Source organism: Sarcophilus harrisii, chromosome 6, assembly GCF_902635505.1.
Source record: "Sarcophilus harrisii chromosome 6, mSarHar1.11, whole genome shotgun sequence".
In the NCBI taxonomy this organism is placed as follows: Eukaryota; Metazoa; Chordata; class Mammalia; order Dasyuromorphia; family Dasyuridae; genus Sarcophilus; species Sarcophilus harrisii.
In genome coordinates this window covers 232,185,985-232,204,558 of record NC_045431.1, presented here as the reverse complement: position 1 = coordinate 232,204,558, position 18,574 = coordinate 232,185,985, and the positions used below count along the sequence as shown (strand labels likewise).

Genomic DNA, 18,574 nt, shown 5'->3' with positions numbered 1-18,574 from the left:
CAGGTGCTGCCAGCCCCCGGGGCCGGCTGTATGCTTCTCTGTAACTGAGGCAAACTTCGGCCACTGAGGGGGTCCCAATTCTAAACAGAAGTAGGGAATTCTGGCCCCGAGAGGCCTATAGCCCATTAAAGTGCAGGGACTTGCAGGCTTGGAACCCTAGGCCTCAGACATCCAGTCCAGACCCATGATCCCGGCTTGGGGATGGACTAAGTGGAACCAGGTCGCCGCGTTATCACTCGGCCCCTCCAGAAGTTCCGACGGCCGCCCATTGGCTCTGAGCTGAAATGCCAGCCTTTCTAGTTGGCATTTAAAGCCCTTCGCCGTCTGGCTCCATCCTTCCATTGGAGCCCATTTGTCCCTCATCTCCCCCCCCCCCCCCCCCCCCCCCCCCCCCCCCCCCCCCCCCCGCAAGTCACATTCCAGCCAACCTCAACAACCTGTTCCCCGTACATGACGTTCGATCCCCTGCCCCACAGGCCTTTGTCCAGGCTGTCTTCCAAATGAGACCTGCCTCCTGCAAGGCTCACCTCCCCACGGGCTCAGCTGGACGCCTCCCACACAAGACATTTCCTGGTCCCCTCCCAGGTAGTCCCTCCCTCACCTAGAAATGACTTTGTTTATCTCTGTATCTGGGAACTCTTTCCTCTCAAGAAAAAGAGAGAAGTTCCTTGAATTCAGGGATTATTCTATTTTTTTTTAACTTCTTTTTTCTAGTGCCTGGCATAGTACCTGGCATATAGTAGGTGCTTAATAAGTGCATAATGAATATTGATTGAATATAGGATCATAAAGCTAGAGTTAGAGAGGAGGGCCCAAGCCACGATCTGCTCCAGTTCTCCCATTTCACAGCCGAAGTGAAGGGACTTACCCAGTATCACACAGTAGAGAGACAGAATTTGAACTCGGATCCTATCTATGATTTTTTTTTTGTCCTCCACCACGTTGCCTCAGCAGTTCCCAAGCTGGTGTTTTGTTACTTGTCAGCCAGACTTTCCCCCCGCCCCCCCAGTGGTTTTAATTAGCTGCATCATAGGGACATTGACTGCAATGGTGTCCACGGCAAGCCCGGATGGTCCCAGGGCAGCCTGGGTACCGCAGGACTGGGCTCAGAGCTGGATGAATTCAGCGGAGGCTGACTCAAGCAAAGTCTGCTCCCCAACAGAAGGAGGTTCCCCTTCCTACCACCCTTTCTCCCTCCCCCCCACCAAACGATCCCAAAGGGAGAAAGGCACGTGAGCAAGAGGTTGATGCTGAATCTTTTTTTTTTTGTTTTAATTTTGCTTCTCTAAAGCGTGCGCTCAGCTGATGGAGTGAGGAGGGAGGCAACTGAAAGAGCCCAGCAGCAGGGCAGCATGGGGAGGCCGGGGGGAGGGGGAGAGGGGAGAGTGTCCCCCTTCCCCTAGGCTCCAGGAAGGAAAGGGTAGCTAAGCCCGCACTAACTTCATAAAATACAAAATGGGGAAAACCGGGGTGGGGAGGAAATGGGGCATGGGGGGGTGGCTTCTAAAATACAATATCTTAGGGAATTGGCAGTAATAAAAAATAAGGTTCATTATTTACAAACAATTTCTGCTCTTGGTCTCTGTACAGTAGTGGGGGGCAGTGGGGCCTGGCCTGACCCCTGTCCTGGGAGGGCGGGATAAGGGAACTCTGATGGCACAGTGGTTGTTAGATCAAGACGAGGAAGGAAGCCCAGTGTTCTCTGGGAAGGAAAGAAGGAAGGGGGAGGGATCGGGAGAAGTCCTAGGGAAAGTTCCTCCTTATTCAAAGAAAGCTTTGCCCAAGAGTTCTCCAGGAGGCTGCAGGGAGCTGAGGGGCAGGGAGAGATCTGTCTTGTCCCGTCGCATCTCCAAGGCCAGGACAGACTCTCCTAGCAGGCCCCCTATTGTTCCCCCGTGGATTTGGGGAGGTCCCCTGGGAGAGAAAATGGCCTCGGAGATGGAAGGGATGGAGGTTTTCCAACCCCCTTCTACCCAGAGGGCTGAGATGAATTCGAAAAGAGAGGGAGGGGGCTGGGGAGTGTGATGATGGTGTCTATGTACAATCCAGCCCCAGAAGGGGGGCCTATGTCCATCCCCTCTGACCCTAAGGACAGGTCCTTGGGGTTAGAGGGAAGGGAACATCAGAGGTGAGCCAGGGATGGAGGGAAGAGAGAAAACGGAGAGCTCCCAACTAGTGGACAGTTGAATTGTAGTGGTGCTGGGGGAGAGAGGACCCCCACCTGGGAGGGGTTGCAGGGGCACTGGGAGGAGTGACGTGTTCCAAGGCCAGGACGGGAAGAGAGAGAAGACGAGGGCTCCCCTTCTCCTTCCTCTTCTCCCTCTCCCCTGCCCACCCTCAGTGCCATCCTTCCGGAGTCTCCTGCCTGGGCCGGGCGAGACCCGCCAGGGAGGAGAAGGAAGGGCTGGTTGTGGGCAGGGATATGGATCGGATTGGGAAGGCTGAGTAAGGTCCCCCTTCTTCTGAGTGGCTTGGGGTCCAGGCGGTATCCTGGGCTCTGGCGGGTGCTACAAGGATGTGGTGGTGCCGTTTGGATGCGTCTCTCTGCAGGAACAAGCAAGAAAGGGTGGGAAGGGGTAGTTAGTGCTAGGTCTCGGTACCGCTGCCCTTCTGCTGAGGTGAATGATAATTATAATACCGACTCCCGGATGGCATCTGAGCGTTTCCTCCATAACAACTCTCTGAGGTCAGTTACGCAAGTACAACAAATTCCCTTTACAGATAAGGAAACCGAGGCTCAAAGAGACAAAGTGACTTGCCCAATGTTTAGAACAAGTGAGTTAGGGAGGCTTCTGGGGGAAGGGGGGGGGGCTGAGAAACGATGAGCAGCCAGCCAGCGGCCTTGTTCTGAGCTCTTATTGGACCCCCCGACACTGTCCTCGTTCTAAAGACCCGGGGCCTCGATCACCAACCTCTCATGGAAGCGCTCCTTGGGGTGGATGAAGTCGGGGCGGGTGTCGTTCCCGTCCGGGGCCTCCAGCTGGGACTTGCTCAGGTACTTGGTGGCCTCGTGGGAGCTGGCCAGGTGGCCGTGGGAGAGATGATCCTGGGGCTGCTGCTCCTCAGGGATACCTGGCTTGGTCTCCCAGCCCTCTGGGGGTTCCACGGGTAGCAGGGAGCTGTAGCCATCCTCCAGCGAACTGGCCCCCTCGTCATAGAACAGGAGGCTTCGGGATGGCACTGAGGGACAGCGAGAAGACACAGTGAATGCCCTGCCGGGACAGACAGTGAGGATGGGAGGGGGCACAGGAGAAGGGACAGTACTGAACAGGGGAGCCGGAACACTGGCGAGCTGCTCACTAGCATCATCCTTCCTGTGCCATAGAATCCTAGAATGCCAGAGCCGGAAGGCCCTCAGAAATTGATCAACTGATCAATAGGCATTGATTATGCATCTACTGTGTGCAGGCTGTGGGGATGCAAAGACAAAAATGACACAATCCCTGTCCCCATGGAATGTAGAGAGCTATCAGAACATCAAATGTTAGTGCTAGAAAGACCTTGAAAACAGCTGGAAGGCATATGAATGAACCGTAGCAAGGTGGCACAGTGGATAGAGAGCCAGACTTAGACTCAGGAGGACTTGAGTTCAAATCCAGCCTCATTCACTTCCTACTTGTGTGATGCTGGGCAAGTCACTTAACTGTTTGCCTCAGTTTCCTCATCTGTAAAATGAACCAGAGAAGGAAGTAACAAATGACTCCAGTATTTCTGTCAAGAAAACTCCAGGAAAAGAGGGTCACAAAGAATGGGGGACAACCGAAAAAATGGCTGAATGACAGAGATTATTTGGCCTAACACTATCATTTTATGAATGAGGAAACTAAAATTGTGACTTAATGGAGATCATACCCAATAGCAGAGCAGGAATTTGAACCCAGATCCTCTGGCCCCCAATCAAAGGCTCTCTTTCCCTTGCACCACATTTCTCTCGCTTCTCTCAGGAGTTCAAACCGCTCGTTCAGAAATCCCCGTTTCCCTTGTATAAGCAAGCACAAGCTACCAAAGCATCTTGGGGTGAGATCAGAGTTGTCTCTGATTGGTGAAGCTAGGCTCATTAGTCTCACTTCTGCTTGGTCCTTTTTTCTCACCTTCTTTTCTCACTAGAGTTTATTCAGCTGCCTCCACTTCCTTTCCACCCACTCAGCCCCTAACCCTAAAGATGCTTCTGGCTCTCTTTCCATTGCTCTCCTGAAACTACTCTCTTGAGATTCTGCAGTGACCTTCTCTCATTCTTCATCCTCCTTGACCCCATAGCCACATATGGGTGGGGTACAAGGGGCTGCTCTGTTACAGGTGAGGAAACAGGCTCAGGGAAATGACTGGCTAGTTCAAGAGCAGGGATTGAGCTCAGGTCTTCTGATTCCAAAAAAACAATGGTCACTCCTTTGCCTTCTGGGACATTGCTGGAGACTTCATCTTTTTTCTTCTTTGATCGGGTCACGTCTGGCTCTTTTCCTGCTTAATCCAGTCATGTGTTTAAATGTCACTTCCAATCAATCCAAGTTGCCCTTTTACCCAGGAAATTCTGAGTCCAACTTCAATTTCTCCTATGGTTGCTGAGCTCCATATTACTCTATGTGCCAAGATGATGCCTTCTGCCCTTTGGATGTATTCCTATTCCCCTCAAAATACCCATTGCACCCTCTATCCATATATATATATATATATATATATATATATATATATATATATATATATATATGTCTCCGCTTCTTCATTTCAGCTGTGAGTTCACCAAAGCTGGAAGGAGATCTGAACCTGGGATCAGAAGAGGATCCAAGCCCTTGGTGGCACTCAGGGGAAGCCCATTAATCCTCAGAAGTCACTCCTCTCTTTATAAGCCATCAGTGGCTCTTTACTTACTACTGAATTATTTAAAATAAACAACATGTAAATATTCTTTCTACAAACTGGCTCCAAACTATCCCAGTAGCTTTATCTCAAACTATTACCCTTTCTAGAGGACAATGTTCTGGCCAACTTGACTACATTTCACCTGCTTCAGTAGGTTGTCTCCCTCCTTTCATTCCCCCCTCTCTCACTAATCTCCAATCTTTCCCTGTCTATTGCCTGTTTCCCTGGTTCCCTATCATGTCCATGTCTCTTGATTCCTAAAACAAAACAACACAAAAACACCTTCATTTATTCTGCCCATCCTGTTAGCTCTTCTTCTTTTTATAGCTGAACTACTTGACAAGGCCATCTACAATCAAGGTCCTCATTTCTTTTCCTTGAACTCTCTTATTAACTCTCTGAAGTCTAGCTCCCAACCTCATCATTTGGTCCAAACTGCTCTTTTCGAAGTTACTAATGATCTCTTAGGAGGCAGCTAGGTGGTTAAGACACTGGATCTGGCTCATTTTTTCCATTGTCCCCCAAACTTTGTAACCCTATTTTCCTGGAGTTATCTTGATAGAATTGAACAATTGAACAACAATTATCTCTTAATTGCTAAATCTAATGTCAGTTCAAAGAGAAGATCTAATTCAGTTCCAATTGATCAATGATGGACAGAAGCAGCTACACCCAGAGAAGGAACACTGGGAAATGAATATGGACTACTTGCATTTTTGTTTTTCTTTCTGGTTATTTTTACCTTCTGAATCCAATTCTCCCTGTGCAATAAGGGAACTGTTCGGTCCTGCACACATATATTGTATCTAGGCTGTACAGTGACATATTTAATATATATAGGACTGCTTGCCATCTGGGGGAGGGGTGTAGAGAGGGAGGGGAAAAGTTGGAACAGAAGTGAATGCAAGGGATAATCTTGTAAAAATTACCCATGCATATGTTCTGTCAATAAAAAGTTATAATTAAAAAACATATTTGTGGTAGATACAGGGATTGGTATAACAAATAATGTTTGAGACTGTGAATTTACAAATGTAGAATATCTCCTGTTAATTAAGTGCATATTTAATATCTATAGCTAAATTCTGATAACGGAATTTAGTTTCATAATAAAACAGAATTATAATAAAAAAAAAATCTAATGTCAGTTTTTCTGTCCTCATCTTCCTTGACCTCTCTGAAACCTTTGCCACTTTTGATCCCCTCTATCTAAGCAGTCCTAACTTCTCTCTACCTCCAATCTTGAACCTCCAATGGCCCATTGGACATCTTAAACTGGATGTCCGGTAGACATTTTCAACTCAACACGTTCAAAACTGAACTCATCAATCACCTTTACCTCAAAACCGTCCCACTATTCCAAATACCTCTATTGGTTGAAGGTACCACCAATCTCTTAACCATTTAGACTTGCAAGCCAAGGGTCATCCCCGATTCCTTATTTTTCCCTCCCCTTCCAATCAGTCGTCACTCTGGTTGTCTCTCTTCTCCACAGCTCTCATAGAGAACCCCTTCTCTCTTTTGCCCTCATCCCCTCCTCCCTGGACTATTGGAATAGTTACTGGGGGGGGGTGTCTGCTTGCTTCCAGGCTCTCCCTACGTCAGTCTGTTCTCTTTTCAGCCACTAAAGTGCACCTCTGGTTGTATCCTATTCAGTAAACTCAAGTGGCTCCCTGTCATCTCCAGGATCCACTTCTTGGTTTGACCTGTAAAGGCCTTTATACGTTGGTCCCTTCCTTCCTGGCCGATCTTTTTCTACCTTCTCTCTGAGGGTCTGAGCCGGTGATTCTGGCCACCTGCCTTAGGACTCAGGAGGACATAAGATATTCCCTGTCCTGCCTGTGGGAACTCTCTCCTGCTTGGAATGCTCTTCTCCCTATCTCTGCATCCTGCTTTCCCTGTTTCCTTCAGGTCCTTTCCCGGAAGCCTTTCCCAAGCCTCTGACCTCTTGAGCTTTCCCTTTGTGAATCATTCCCAAGTCATCCCGAATATGGTTAGTTTGTGTAGAGTCATTTGTATGCTGTCTAATTAGACTATAAGCTACTTGAGAGCAGAGACTGTGACTTGAAATGCTCGTTGATGACATGACTCAGTTTTCTCGGCTTGCATAATTAATAAAAGTCAGAGCCAGAATTTGAACTCGGGACTGACTTCCTGCCTAAAATTCTGTTCCTTAGGCTATAGAGCCTATCGCTGTTGATTTCTTTGTGATCCCATTCAGGGTTTTCTTGGCAGAGATACTGGAATGGTTTAGCCATTTCCTTCTCTAGCTCATTTTACAGTTGAGGAAACTGAGGCAAACAGGATTAAATGACTTGCTCGAAGTCACACAGCTATTGTATGAGGCCATATTTGAATTCTTTCTGACTCCAGGCCCAGCTCTCTATCCATCAAACCACTTTGCTACCTCTACCTCTGTAAACTTTTCTTTTTTTTTTTTTTTTTTGCTGAGGCATTGGGGTTAAGTGACTTGCCCAGGGTCTCACAACCAGGAAGTGTTAAGTGTCTGAGGCCAGATCTGAATTTGGGTCTTCCTGACTTCAGAGCTGCTCCATAAACTCTTAATATTTCTGGGTAAAAACTGTAGACTTCTTGAATTCTAGAATTGGAAGGGACCTCAGAGGCCACGTAGCCCAGCCTATCCCCGGACAACAACTCTCTCTACACTGTCCTTCATCACGAGGTCCTCCAGCCTTCCCCTAAGACCCACTCCTCCTCCAAGCAGTCCATTCTGGGGACATCAAGCTTAAATTGCCCACATTGTAACTTCTTCCCACCGTAGCTCCTGTGGGGTCAAGTGGTACAAAGCAAATCCCTTTCCCTGCTTGCCAACCCTTCCAGTACTCGCAGACAGCTCTTGTAACCTCCCCAAGTGACCTCTAGACCCCTCCGTGGCAGATCCTTGGTGCCCTTCCTCATCTCGGACGTCCCCGAGCCCGGCTGGATGCTCTCAGCTTATCAACATCCTTCCTAAAATGTGGGGCCCAGAATGGGCACAAAGCTCTGCCCTCTGTCCGGCTGCTCACTTCCCTCTCCCCGCTGCCTCGATGATAAAATGGAAAAACAGCAATCCCTCCGTTTAGCTTGGAAAGCCCTCCACGAGCTTTCCCCGGCGGTGTTTCTCAGTCCCATTGGACATCACACGCCTCCCCTTACCTTACTTTCTGTTTTTGAGACACAACGCTCCATCTGCTAGCTCGTGCCTTCGCACAGAGCACCCACATGGCTAGAATGTCGTCTCTTCTCCCTTCCACCTCAGAGGATCCTTCCTTTCTTTAAGACACAGCTCCCGTATCGCCTCCTCACAAAATCCTGCTCCCCAGCCTCTGGGGCCTTCCCTCCCAGGCTGCCCTGGGTTTGGTCACTTTGTACATATTCATATTTATACTCTTTGTACATAGACATACATATACATGTATACATATATATACATAATCACTTTGTATTTATACTGGTCATTTTTACCTAATCACTTTGTTTATATTTCTACTGTAATCACTTATACCTAATAACTTTGTTTATATTTAAAAGGCATACTCTTAGACATAATTACTTTGTATTTAAACTGTATACACGTATACGTAATTATTTTGTATTTATACTGTATACACATATATAATTACTTTGTATATATTTATATTTATACTTTATACACTTCTACAAGTTCATGGGCTTTTTTCCCCCCATTAGAATGTAAGCTTAGGAGCAGCTAGGTGGTGCAGTGGATAGAGCACCAGCCCTGAAGTCAGGAGGATCTGGGTTCAAATATGGTCTCAGACAGTTAACACTTCCTGGCTGTGTGACCCTGGGCAAGTCACTTAACCTCAATTGCCTCAGCAATAAACAAACAAACAAACAAATAAACAAATGAATAAACAAACAAATAAACGAATAAATAAATAAATAAATAGACAAACAGACAAATAAATAAGTGAAAATGTAAGCTTATTTCATTGGGATTGTTTCATTCTCCATAAATACTTCTAAATTGATTAAGGACAAAGTATAGGGACCTGTCATGTTTGGACCCCGTGCTTCTCTTAACGTGGCTTAAGATCTCATTAGGTATATTTTGGTCTCCATGACACACTGTTGATTCATATTGAGTTTATGGTCCACTGGAACCTCCACCCAAATTAGTGTAGAGCCCTGCCTCCCCCTTGTTATCTCCCCCTCCTTGAATTCCCCCCAAAGCACTCTGTCTGGACCTCCCCCTCCTTGCATGCATCTAACCTTCCCCTGTATTATAATTATTGAGTCATTTCTGTCTTCTGTTCTGTTCAGTGTGTCCCATCTCTCCCAGGAGCCTTTCCTCATCCCCCTTAATGATAGAGCCTTCTCTCTATTGACAATCTCCTATTTATTCAGTCTAGAACTGCTCTGTACCCTTACTGGCTCTCTCCCATCAGACCATGAGATCCTGGAGAACAGGGACCAGCTTGTCCCTTTGTATCCCCAGAACTTAGCACGACGCCTGGCACTCTGTAGGTGCTTAATCGGTATTTATTGACCAGAGCGTTGTTCCCTGGACCCTGGGACGCATCCCCACCCCAACCGAGGGGCTGAGGGCGGGCAGGGCCGGACACTCACTCTGGCTGGCCGTGTACACGCTGGCAGCGGGGAGCGGAGCCTCCTTCACCGTCTGGGACATGGAGGAGAACTCCGGGAGGCAGGGCATGATGGAGCCCAGCACCAGGACAAAGCACAGCGCTACCACCTGGAAACCGGAGAGAGAAGGTGAGGGTCGGCCTCCCGCCGCCCCGGCGGACCACGGGGAAGAAACTGCCATCTACACTGGCAGAGGTGAAGCCACCGGGGATGAGAGGCCATGCAGGTGGTGTCCATCCTTCCTCCCAGAGCCGAGCCGATGGCACAATGGCAGGGAAGGGGCGGCGGATCGGGGAGTATCCCTGCCACTATCCAAGGGGTTGTGGGGGCAACCCCCAGGTGGGGCAATGTTGGAAAAGAATTACCCTGATGCCCATAACTTTAGAAGACCAGTATTCCTCCAGCCCCCAATTTAATTAGAACAAAATAGGCCCAGAGGGAGGAGGCGTCTTGTCCCAGGTCATCCATGTAATAAGAGGCAAAGCTGGTAGCCTCCTGAGGCACTACATCCCGGTGACAGACAAGGGATCAGCTAAGTTTTCTTTGTGGGGCAACCTGCAGGTAGACTCCCCGTTAGATAAGGGGCAGCTACATGGAGTCAGGTAAGTCTGGGTTCAAATCCTGTCTCAGATACTAACTGGTTGTGGGCAAATAATTTACTCTACCTCTGTGGGACTCAGTTTCCTCATCTGTAAATGAAAAGGTTTGTACTCAATGGCCTTTGAGGTTTCTTCCAGCCTAAATCTATAACCTTAAATTCTAGCTGCAGGACCCAGGGGAAGGCTGGCAGTCTAACTAGCTGCTGGCAGGGTCAAAATGGCTCCCGCCCAGCTGGCCTGACCACTGGATAAAGGAGCCTTTGCCCGAGGCTCTCTGTCAAAAACCCACTTTCCGGCTTTTTCCTGGGATAGGAGGGAACGGCAATTTATTAAGGTTTTGCTTGTTGGAATTAAAGACTTGGAGGATGGCCTCTGGAAGGGGCCCTTGGCCTGGGTTCACAAATACTGTGGGGTCTGCCTACCCTCACTCTAAAGAGACCCCTGTTTAGTCTGGTTCAGAAAAGGCCTTGCCCTGGACCGACTTAAGGGAGGAGGAGCACTGACCCAGGGGGAGATGGGTACCGCCACTGCCCTCACGGGACGCATCGTCAATCTTTGGAAACATCCCCCCCCCCCCCCTCTTGGTTGCCTTGGGACCTCCCTGTCGCCCAATATTCTGGGTATTTGCCCGCCTCCTGGAGACCGAAATCTGGCTCTGGTCGGAGGGCCCGAGGCATGGGAGAAAGCACCCAGGAGCAGAAAAGAAGGGCAGGCTCTACTCACCATGATGCAGGTCCCCGTCTGGGTGGCAGCCATCTTGTAAGGTCTGGAGAGCTTGCCCGTCACCAGGGCCTGGAGCTTCTGTAGCTGCTGGAGAAGAGTTCTGAGGAAGGCACAACGGAGGGTTAGGGTTAGAGGGACAGTGCTCTCCAATTCAAGGACCCGAGTTTAAGTACCGATGGGTAGGGGTCCCTAGAAGGCTCAGTGGATAGAGCGGCGAGCCTGGAGTCAGGAAAACCTGAATTTAAATCCCAGCTCAGACTGTGTGAACACGGACGAGTCACTTCACCTACGTCTGCCTCAGTTTCCTCATGTGTAAAATGAACTGAGGCAGAAAAGGGCAAATTACTCCAGTCTCGGTCAAGACACCGCCATGCGCAGTATTGATGGGCTCTGGTCCCCGGAGGTGACCGTGACTGAACGAAACAATGAAACCTCGGCGAATTATTCACCACTTCCTGAGACTCAGTTTTGCCCTCTGTGCAATGGCAGGAGTCGGTTTCTGAAGGCTCCCATCCTCAGCTTGGCCATGTACAGGTGGGGTTGAATTTCCCCAAGTGCACAGCAGGTGGCAGCACAGCTCCAGAAATGTGCTCCCCGCCGGGAGACTAAGCCAGAAGTGGGGCTCCGAGAGGGTCAGCGTGAACTTCCCGGATGTGTCCCTCCACCTCCTTCCCCTCCCTCCGCTAGTGAATGGCAGAAGGCGGACCTGACCTCTCTGCCGTCCCCCTTCCCTCAATATGAGGAGAAAGAGCCCTAAGGGAAGGAGAAAAGGGAGGTTTACACCTTAGTCTTTGGGTCCCTTCCTAGACCTTGAGGAACCCTCTAATGTTCAAAACTCTTATTTGACAAATAGGGAAACTGAGGCACTGAAGAGAAAGCCCTGGACAGAAGTCATCCATTAGGCAGAGGCAGAGCGGAGATTAGATCCCCAGGCTCCCTACTCCTGTTCTAAGGAGTCCTAATAATAATAACAACAGCTAACATTTATTTGTCAGAAAGATGCGGGTTCAAATGTGGCCTCGGTCACTTAGGAGCTGTGAGATCCTGGGCAAGTCATGCCCCAGCATGACCCCAGCAGGGTCATGGAGAGTCAGGACAGGAAAATGAATAAGAAACAACAAAGCTGCTATTATTATACCCATTTACTGCTAGGAAAACTGACAGGACAAGAAATTTGTTCAGGATCACATAGCTATCCCAACAGGATTTGGACCCTGGGTCTTCCAGGCTCCACGCCCTGCACTCTATCCACTGCTTCACCCTGCCTCCTAAGCAGCTCAGCGCCATGCTGTATCTTCCCTCCCAGCCCCCCAAGCTGGGACCACGTCAGGCCCAACCTGAGGAGCAACAACGGAGGCCAGGCTAAGGCGGGGAGGGGCACGGCTCACCTGTTGGCATTTTCCAGAGTCTCCACCTTCTTCCATAGCTCGTTATTCTCTGACGTGAATGTCTCTACTCTGTTGGGATCAAGGGGACACCAGATTCAGAGCTAGGGGGGAGACATGGCTTCTCTTGGGACCATCCATCCCTGCTCTTCTCTTCCCAGGGCCCCGCAGCTGCTTCTTTTCTGCTTCTTTTCTCATTCTAACCTTTCTCATCCTGGCTCCTTCCTTCTCCATCCCCCCCTCAGATGACCCAGGATCCCCCCTCTGACCCTCCTGCACCTGGCTAAGCCCAGGATTCCCCTGTGTGACCTCTGGTGTCCTTGGATAAGCCCAGGATCTCACCTCTGACCCTCTGGTATCCCTGGCTAAGCCCAGGATCTCACCTCTGACCCTCTGGTATCCCTGGCTAAGCCCAGGATCCCTCCTTTGACCTTCTAGTACCCCTAAGTAAGACCACGCAGCCCCAGCAGCAAGGGATTCCCTTTCCAGAGGGAATCCAGAGGTCCTTGTTTCTTTAAAATCTCAATAATAATATTCTTCAATGAACAAAACTGGGTTTTTTTCCCCCCTCAACACCCCCCTTGTGGAAGAGAAAGGAACTAAAAAGAGCCATACTTCTTCTCTAGACACTCCACGTATTCCTTTTTCTTCCGGCGACTCTCCTGGGCAGATATCTGGTGGGAAGGAAGCCACAGGGGCTGAGGTTGGGATGCTGTTGCCCTAGATGGTCCTCCCATTCCCACAGCACCACCGGGGCAGCCAAAGTATCTTAGAGGCCCAGTCTAAGAGTCTCACTTGACAGAGGAGGGAAGTAAGATCCAGGAAGGAGAGTGACCTGGGAAGGCCTCAGCTCTGTGACCTCGCATTCAGGGCTCCAGAGATCTTCCTGGGGGTCCCCCTTACTCTCCCGATAGTGGACACCCTCCAGGGCCTGAAGGCCCCCCCATACCTTATTCTTGATTTTCCTCCTGACCCTCTTCAAGGCCTTCTCCTCAGCTTTGGTGAGGGGGAGTTTGGTGGGGATAGGGTAGCCCTCAGCAATTAAAGTACGTTTCTCTTCCTCAGTCAGGAGCAGTGGCCCGGATGTCCCCTGGAGTTTCTGGAGGACACAAATTTGGGATGGGATCAGGAGAAGGTTCCTAGAGATTGATCTTACCCTTGGCCTTGGGACCCCAAATCAGATTCGTATTCAAGGAAGCGCTTCATGCTTTAATGTTACTCATTGACCCTCATATCTTGGAGGCTGAGGAAGGAACACCCAAGGCGTTCCATGGGCAGGACCATTCTTGGCGGCCACCTCCTGTAACCTGTCCATCAGAGATCTCTGTTCTTCCCTCACCCCTATCTCCCACTGTGCTCCAGATACCACAAGAAATGGCGGCAGTCTCCAGTGCAGCCCCCCCAACCCCATGCTCTGAAGATCCCAGAGGGGAGCTAGAAGAGACCTCACAGCCCATCTAGTCAAATCACTCAATTTTACCCACCTGAAAGTGAGACCCTGGGAGGGAAATTGATTTGTAGTAAGTAACAGAGAGCATTTGAACCCAAAGCCCCTCATTCCAGAGCTAATGGTTTTTCATTTGGGGAATATCATGAGGTCATGGGAAAGGAAGAGGACAGGGACATTCATTTCATCTTAACTCAAACATCTCCTTCCTCAAAAAGACTCAACTCCCCACTGGCAGGATCCCATCCTCCCACCATGGCTCCCAGCTCCCTACTTCCTTACATGTGGGGCGGTGAGGAGGGGAGAGGAAGAGATGGCTGCAGATGAACGAGCTGTAGGCCGGGCCGGGCTGGAGGGCGGCAGAGATCGGGGACTCTGTGAACCGTCGCTGTCGCTGCCATTGCTGCTTGGGGGTGTCGGTGGCATTTGGACCAAGTCATCTGAGAAAAGTCCAGGGAAATCAGATTACCGTGACCCTGCTCCCAGCCCTGACCTCAGGGGGACTGGGTTCCCCCAGCCCCACCCCCAGATCTGACATCACAGGGACAGGTTACTGGGATCTTGTCCCCAATTCAAACAATGTCCCATGGCATAGAAGTTACATTTTATCAGGGGAGATAGAATCTATCTATCTATCTATTTGTCTATCTATGTATTGATAGAATGTATGTGTGTTTGTGTGTGTGTATATATGACCAGTACGGGTATGTACCCGTACTGGTCATCCCACTATAGTATATCACAGCCTAGACAGTGGTCTTTTCCATTTCTCCTATATGAATTTCTCATTGTCTTTCTCAAGTGACTCCCACTATCTTGAAGGAGATGCCCTTGCTAGTTCACATACAATTGACTGTCATTGAGAAGGGATTCAACACCGGGCCTTGCATCGGAGGGACAAAATTCAGCCTTAAATCAAGGTTAAGGTATTTCCTGGGCTAAGACTACAATGGCAAATGTAGCCCCAGAGACAACTCTGTTCCACGGCTCTCCAGTTACTGAGGTTTAGGACCTAAAGCAGGGAGATGTGTGCTTGCCAAGGGTGCTGGCCCTTGTCGTGGAGATCTGAGGCAAGATCCATATGAACAAACGATTCCCTGAAGACATAAGGGTTTTCCAGCTGCTCTTGTTCTCAGATGACAGCACACTGCTTGTTTTAAGACCCAGAATGCAGTTCATTGACTTTGGGGCATTGGCTGCTCATTACCTCAATGCCCTTGGTAGAGAGGGTTTCAGTTTTGTATTTGTACCCTCAGCACTTAGCACAGCGCTTCAGACATGGGTGGTAATGAATAAATGCTTGTAGGGGCCTGAGCTCAGCCTCTAGTGGACACCCAGTGGAGAAAAGTATAAAGTTGCATTTGAGTTTTCCCAAAGGGCTTCTGGGAATCCTGGGCTTCTAAGCCCTCAGAGAATAAGTGAATTCAGGTTGGTCACTCATGCTTTGTGGGCCTTAATTTTCTCATTTGTGAAGTGAAGAGGTTCATGGGACCACTGTTTTAGAGCTAGAAGGGATCCCCAGAAATACTCAACAAATACTTCCTTGCACCCATCAGGGGTGAAAGCCAAGCCTCAAATGCCCAGGGAACAAGACACAGAGAGGATTTGGATTTTCCCAGACACCTAATGGGAACGCTTTCTCCTAAGGACTTTAGAATGAGGGATGTCTCTGAAGATCTTTCTCTGGAATATCCTTTCATCCACTTCTTTCAATGGTTAAATAGTAAACCAGGTACTAGTAATAGGAATAGGAATAGGAAACCAGTAGGCCAGAGACAAAGGAAAGATCTAAGTGGATTGGGAAAAAGTAGTAGATGAGGGGTAGCTGGCTGGCACGGTGGCTTAGAGCATTGGGCCCGGAGTCAAGAAAATCCAAGTTCAGATGCTTACTGACTTTGTGCTCCTGGGCAAGTCACTTCATCCTGTTTGCCTCAGTTTCCTCATCTGAAAAATGAGCTGGAGAAGGAAATGGCAAACACTCCAGGATCTTTGTCAAGAAAACACCAAATAGGGTCATGAAGAATTGGACACAACTGAAAAACGACTAAACAAAAAGAGTACATGAGAGGGTGGGGGAGTCTAGAACTGTCTAGAGCACCTCACATACCAGGGAGGACTAAGATAGTTCAGAAAAAAAATAACCTTGATGGGGAGAGTTCTGGTTGTAGGATTTAAGGAACTCAGTTCCCTCTTCCTCCTCTTCCTCCTCTTCCTCCCATGAACCACCACCACCACCACTATTAACTATATTACTATTACCTAACATTTTTATATATTCACTGTGCCAAGCGTTGTTCTAAGGTCTCTACAAACATTATTTCATTCGAATAAGGTGGCAGAATTGCTAGAGAATGAGGATGGCTGAGTAAAGGGGTCCTGGCATGGAGGGGGCACCTAATCGATGAATTGAACCAAAACCTAGGCATCCGATACCCTCTTCATTACAGCTGAGGAAACCAGGGTCTAGGAAGGTGAGAAATCTTGTTCAGAGTCATTGAGAAGTAGCAGAGCCTGACCCAGCGAGTGTCCTCTGACTGACCAACAGATAAGTGATTGTTTATTAGATGCTTCCTGTGTCCTACACAGTTTTCCAGGACAGGAAGACTAAAAAAGAGGCCTGTGCTCAAGAAGTTTAGATTCTATGGTGGAGGGGGAGACACACAGTATTTACAAATCTTGTTGTTTAGTCATTTTTTAGTCATGATTTCAGTCTGATTCTTTATGACCCCATTTGGGGTTTTCTTGGCAGAGATCCTGGAGTGGTTTGCCATTTCCTTCTCCAGCTCATTTTACGGATGAGGAAACTGAGGCAAACAGGGGTGAAGTGACTTGTCTGGGGTCACACGCCTAGTGAGTGTCTGAGGTCGGATTTGAATTCGGATCTTCCAAACTCCAGGCCCAGTGCTCTAGCCACAAAATGAACAAAAAAAAAAAGGGAATTTGGGGAGGGGGCATTGGTCGCCAGGGGAACTGCGATAAAAGGTGGTGGTCCAGCTGAGTCAGGATGAAGTAAAGAATTATTAGCAGCTGAGGCCAGAGGAAGAGTATTCGATACATGGGGTGAGCCAGTGGTTTTTCCTGCCCACTCCTGGTTGTCCAGATATTAGGGGATTGTGGGAAAAGAACAGTGGTGAATGGTGAGGGGCTTCGGGGCCGACAACATCTTCTCTGAACCAGCTGGGCCCGTACCCCCTTACCTGTGGGCACCTCGAGGAAATGATTCACCTCCCTGGGCTCAGCCTTGATCACAGGTGTCTGTGCCATCTCTCCTGGGACCTGAGAAAGGAACAATCATCATGGCCACAGCTCTCATTTCAAACTTACAGGAGTGTAAGTACATTTAGAGGCAGAAGAGACCTTCGTCTCTTAACTCATGTGCTCATTTTACAGATGAGAAAACTGAGGTCACGCAGATGCTAAATAGCAGAGTCACCTTGGGAACCCTGACCCAGGACTCTTTCCACCTGCACTTTCAAGTCCACAAAGTGTTTTTCTCACCACTCCAAGAGGTCAGGGTTAACCCTAACATATTTTGAGGTGTTTTTTTTTCCTTTTTCAATCTATATCATACTTTTTATTTTTCCAAATCCACGCAAAGAGAGTTTTCAGCATTCACCCTTGCAAAACCTTTGTGTTCCAAATTTTTCTCCCTCCCTAATCAGCAAGTAATCCAATATAGGTTAAACACGTTCAATTCTTTTAAAGCTATTTCTATATTTATCATGCTGCCTAAGAAAAGTCAGGTCAAAAAGGGAAAAAATAGAAAAATAAGCAAACAACAACATTAACAAAATGTGAAAATACTATGTTGTGATCCACATTCAGTCCCACAGTCCTCTCTGGCTGTAGATGGCTCTCTCAGAAATCTATGGGGATTGGCCTGGATCACCCCATTGTTGAAAAGAGCCACAGTTGATCATCACATAATCTTGTTGTTGCCGTGTACAATGCTCTGAGGTTTTTTCTACAGATGAAGAGACTGAGGTCCCCAGTGGCAGAGGGATCAACTAGAAAGGGCCAGCCTTGCCTCTAATTCCCGGAGCTGGCCCCAGATTATTGCCTCATTCCTGCCTCCATCCCTATTCCCACCAATTCTCCCTGTTTTTATTTTGGGGGAGACAGAAGAAGAGCCCATGAGTCTAGGGGGATTTTGAGAGCACGAGGGGGAAAGAAGGAGAGATGGGGAGCCTGAGAACCCCTAGGACGTCCCCTCCCTATGTGTTCCTCCCGTGTACGCCTTGGCTCAGGGGCCCGGGACTTGACCCTTCATTTCTCAGGGTGGGTCGGGGCTTCCTCTCCTCGGGACGGAGCTCCAGGCAGAGCTAAAAAGCCTTCGCCTCATCCTGCGAGCAGCTGGCTCCCCCGGCCCTCACAGATGTTTCTGATAAACTGTGGCTTAGGCTTAATTGAAGAGCATTTTATTCCTCTCTTCTTTCTTCAGCCCCCTCCCTCTTCTTCCTTCCTTCTCCCTCCTTGTCCTTCCTCTCCCCCATTCCCTGTCCCATTGACCTCAGTCTTTCTCTTCTTCACAATCTCTCCCTGTTCTCCTTTCTCCCTCTTTCTCTCTTTCACTCCTCCTTTCTTCCTTTCCTGTCCTTTCATTCTTTATCTGACTTCTTTCCCTCTTCCCTCTCCCTTGGTTCTTTTGCACCTCCCTTCTGTTTCTTTAATTCTCCCTCACTTTCTCCCTCCCTCTTCTTGGCCTTCCTTCTTTCTTGCTTCCCCTCCCCCTTTTCCTCTCCTTCTCCCTCTCTCCTTCCTTTCTTTCCCACCTCCTCTTTTGTTCTTTCTTCCTCCATCCTCTCCTTTCTTTCCCTTCATTCCTTTCCTCTTATTCTACCTCCCCCTTTCTCCCTCCCTTCTCTCCCTACTTTATTTACTTCTCCCCTTCCTTCCTCCTCCTTCTCACTTTCTCTCCTCTTCTCCTTCCTTTCCCTTTCCCCTCTCTTCCCGTC

The 18,574-nt window shown here is 48.9% G+C and overlaps 1 protein-coding gene across 1 annotated transcript in view; it reads right to left on the bottom strand.

The window, feature by feature from the left end:
• Nucleotides 1-1,250: 1,250 nt before the first annotated feature.
• The window catches only part of CREB3L1 (cAMP responsive element binding protein 3 like 1), a 53,873-nt gene continuing 36,549 nt past the window's right edge, over nt 1,251-18,574 (bottom strand). Inside the window, exons 4-12 of the mRNA XM_012552618.2 lie at nt 16,817-16,895; nt 13,902-14,059; nt 13,122-13,271; nt 12,788-12,846; nt 12,176-12,244; nt 10,788-10,887; nt 9,448-9,574; nt 2,913-3,180; nt 1,251-2,544 (exon numbers count right to left, since the gene is read on the bottom strand). Coding sequence (XP_012408072.1) covers nt 2,508-2,544; nt 2,913-3,180; nt 9,448-9,574; nt 10,788-10,887; nt 12,176-12,244; nt 12,788-12,846; nt 13,122-13,271; nt 13,902-14,059; nt 16,817-16,895 — 1,047 coding nt within the window. The 3' untranslated portion in view covers nt 1,251-2,507. The remainder of the gene's footprint in view (nt 2,545-2,912; nt 3,181-9,447; nt 9,575-10,787; nt 10,888-12,175; nt 12,245-12,787; nt 12,847-13,121; nt 13,272-13,901; nt 14,060-16,816; nt 16,896-18,574) is intronic.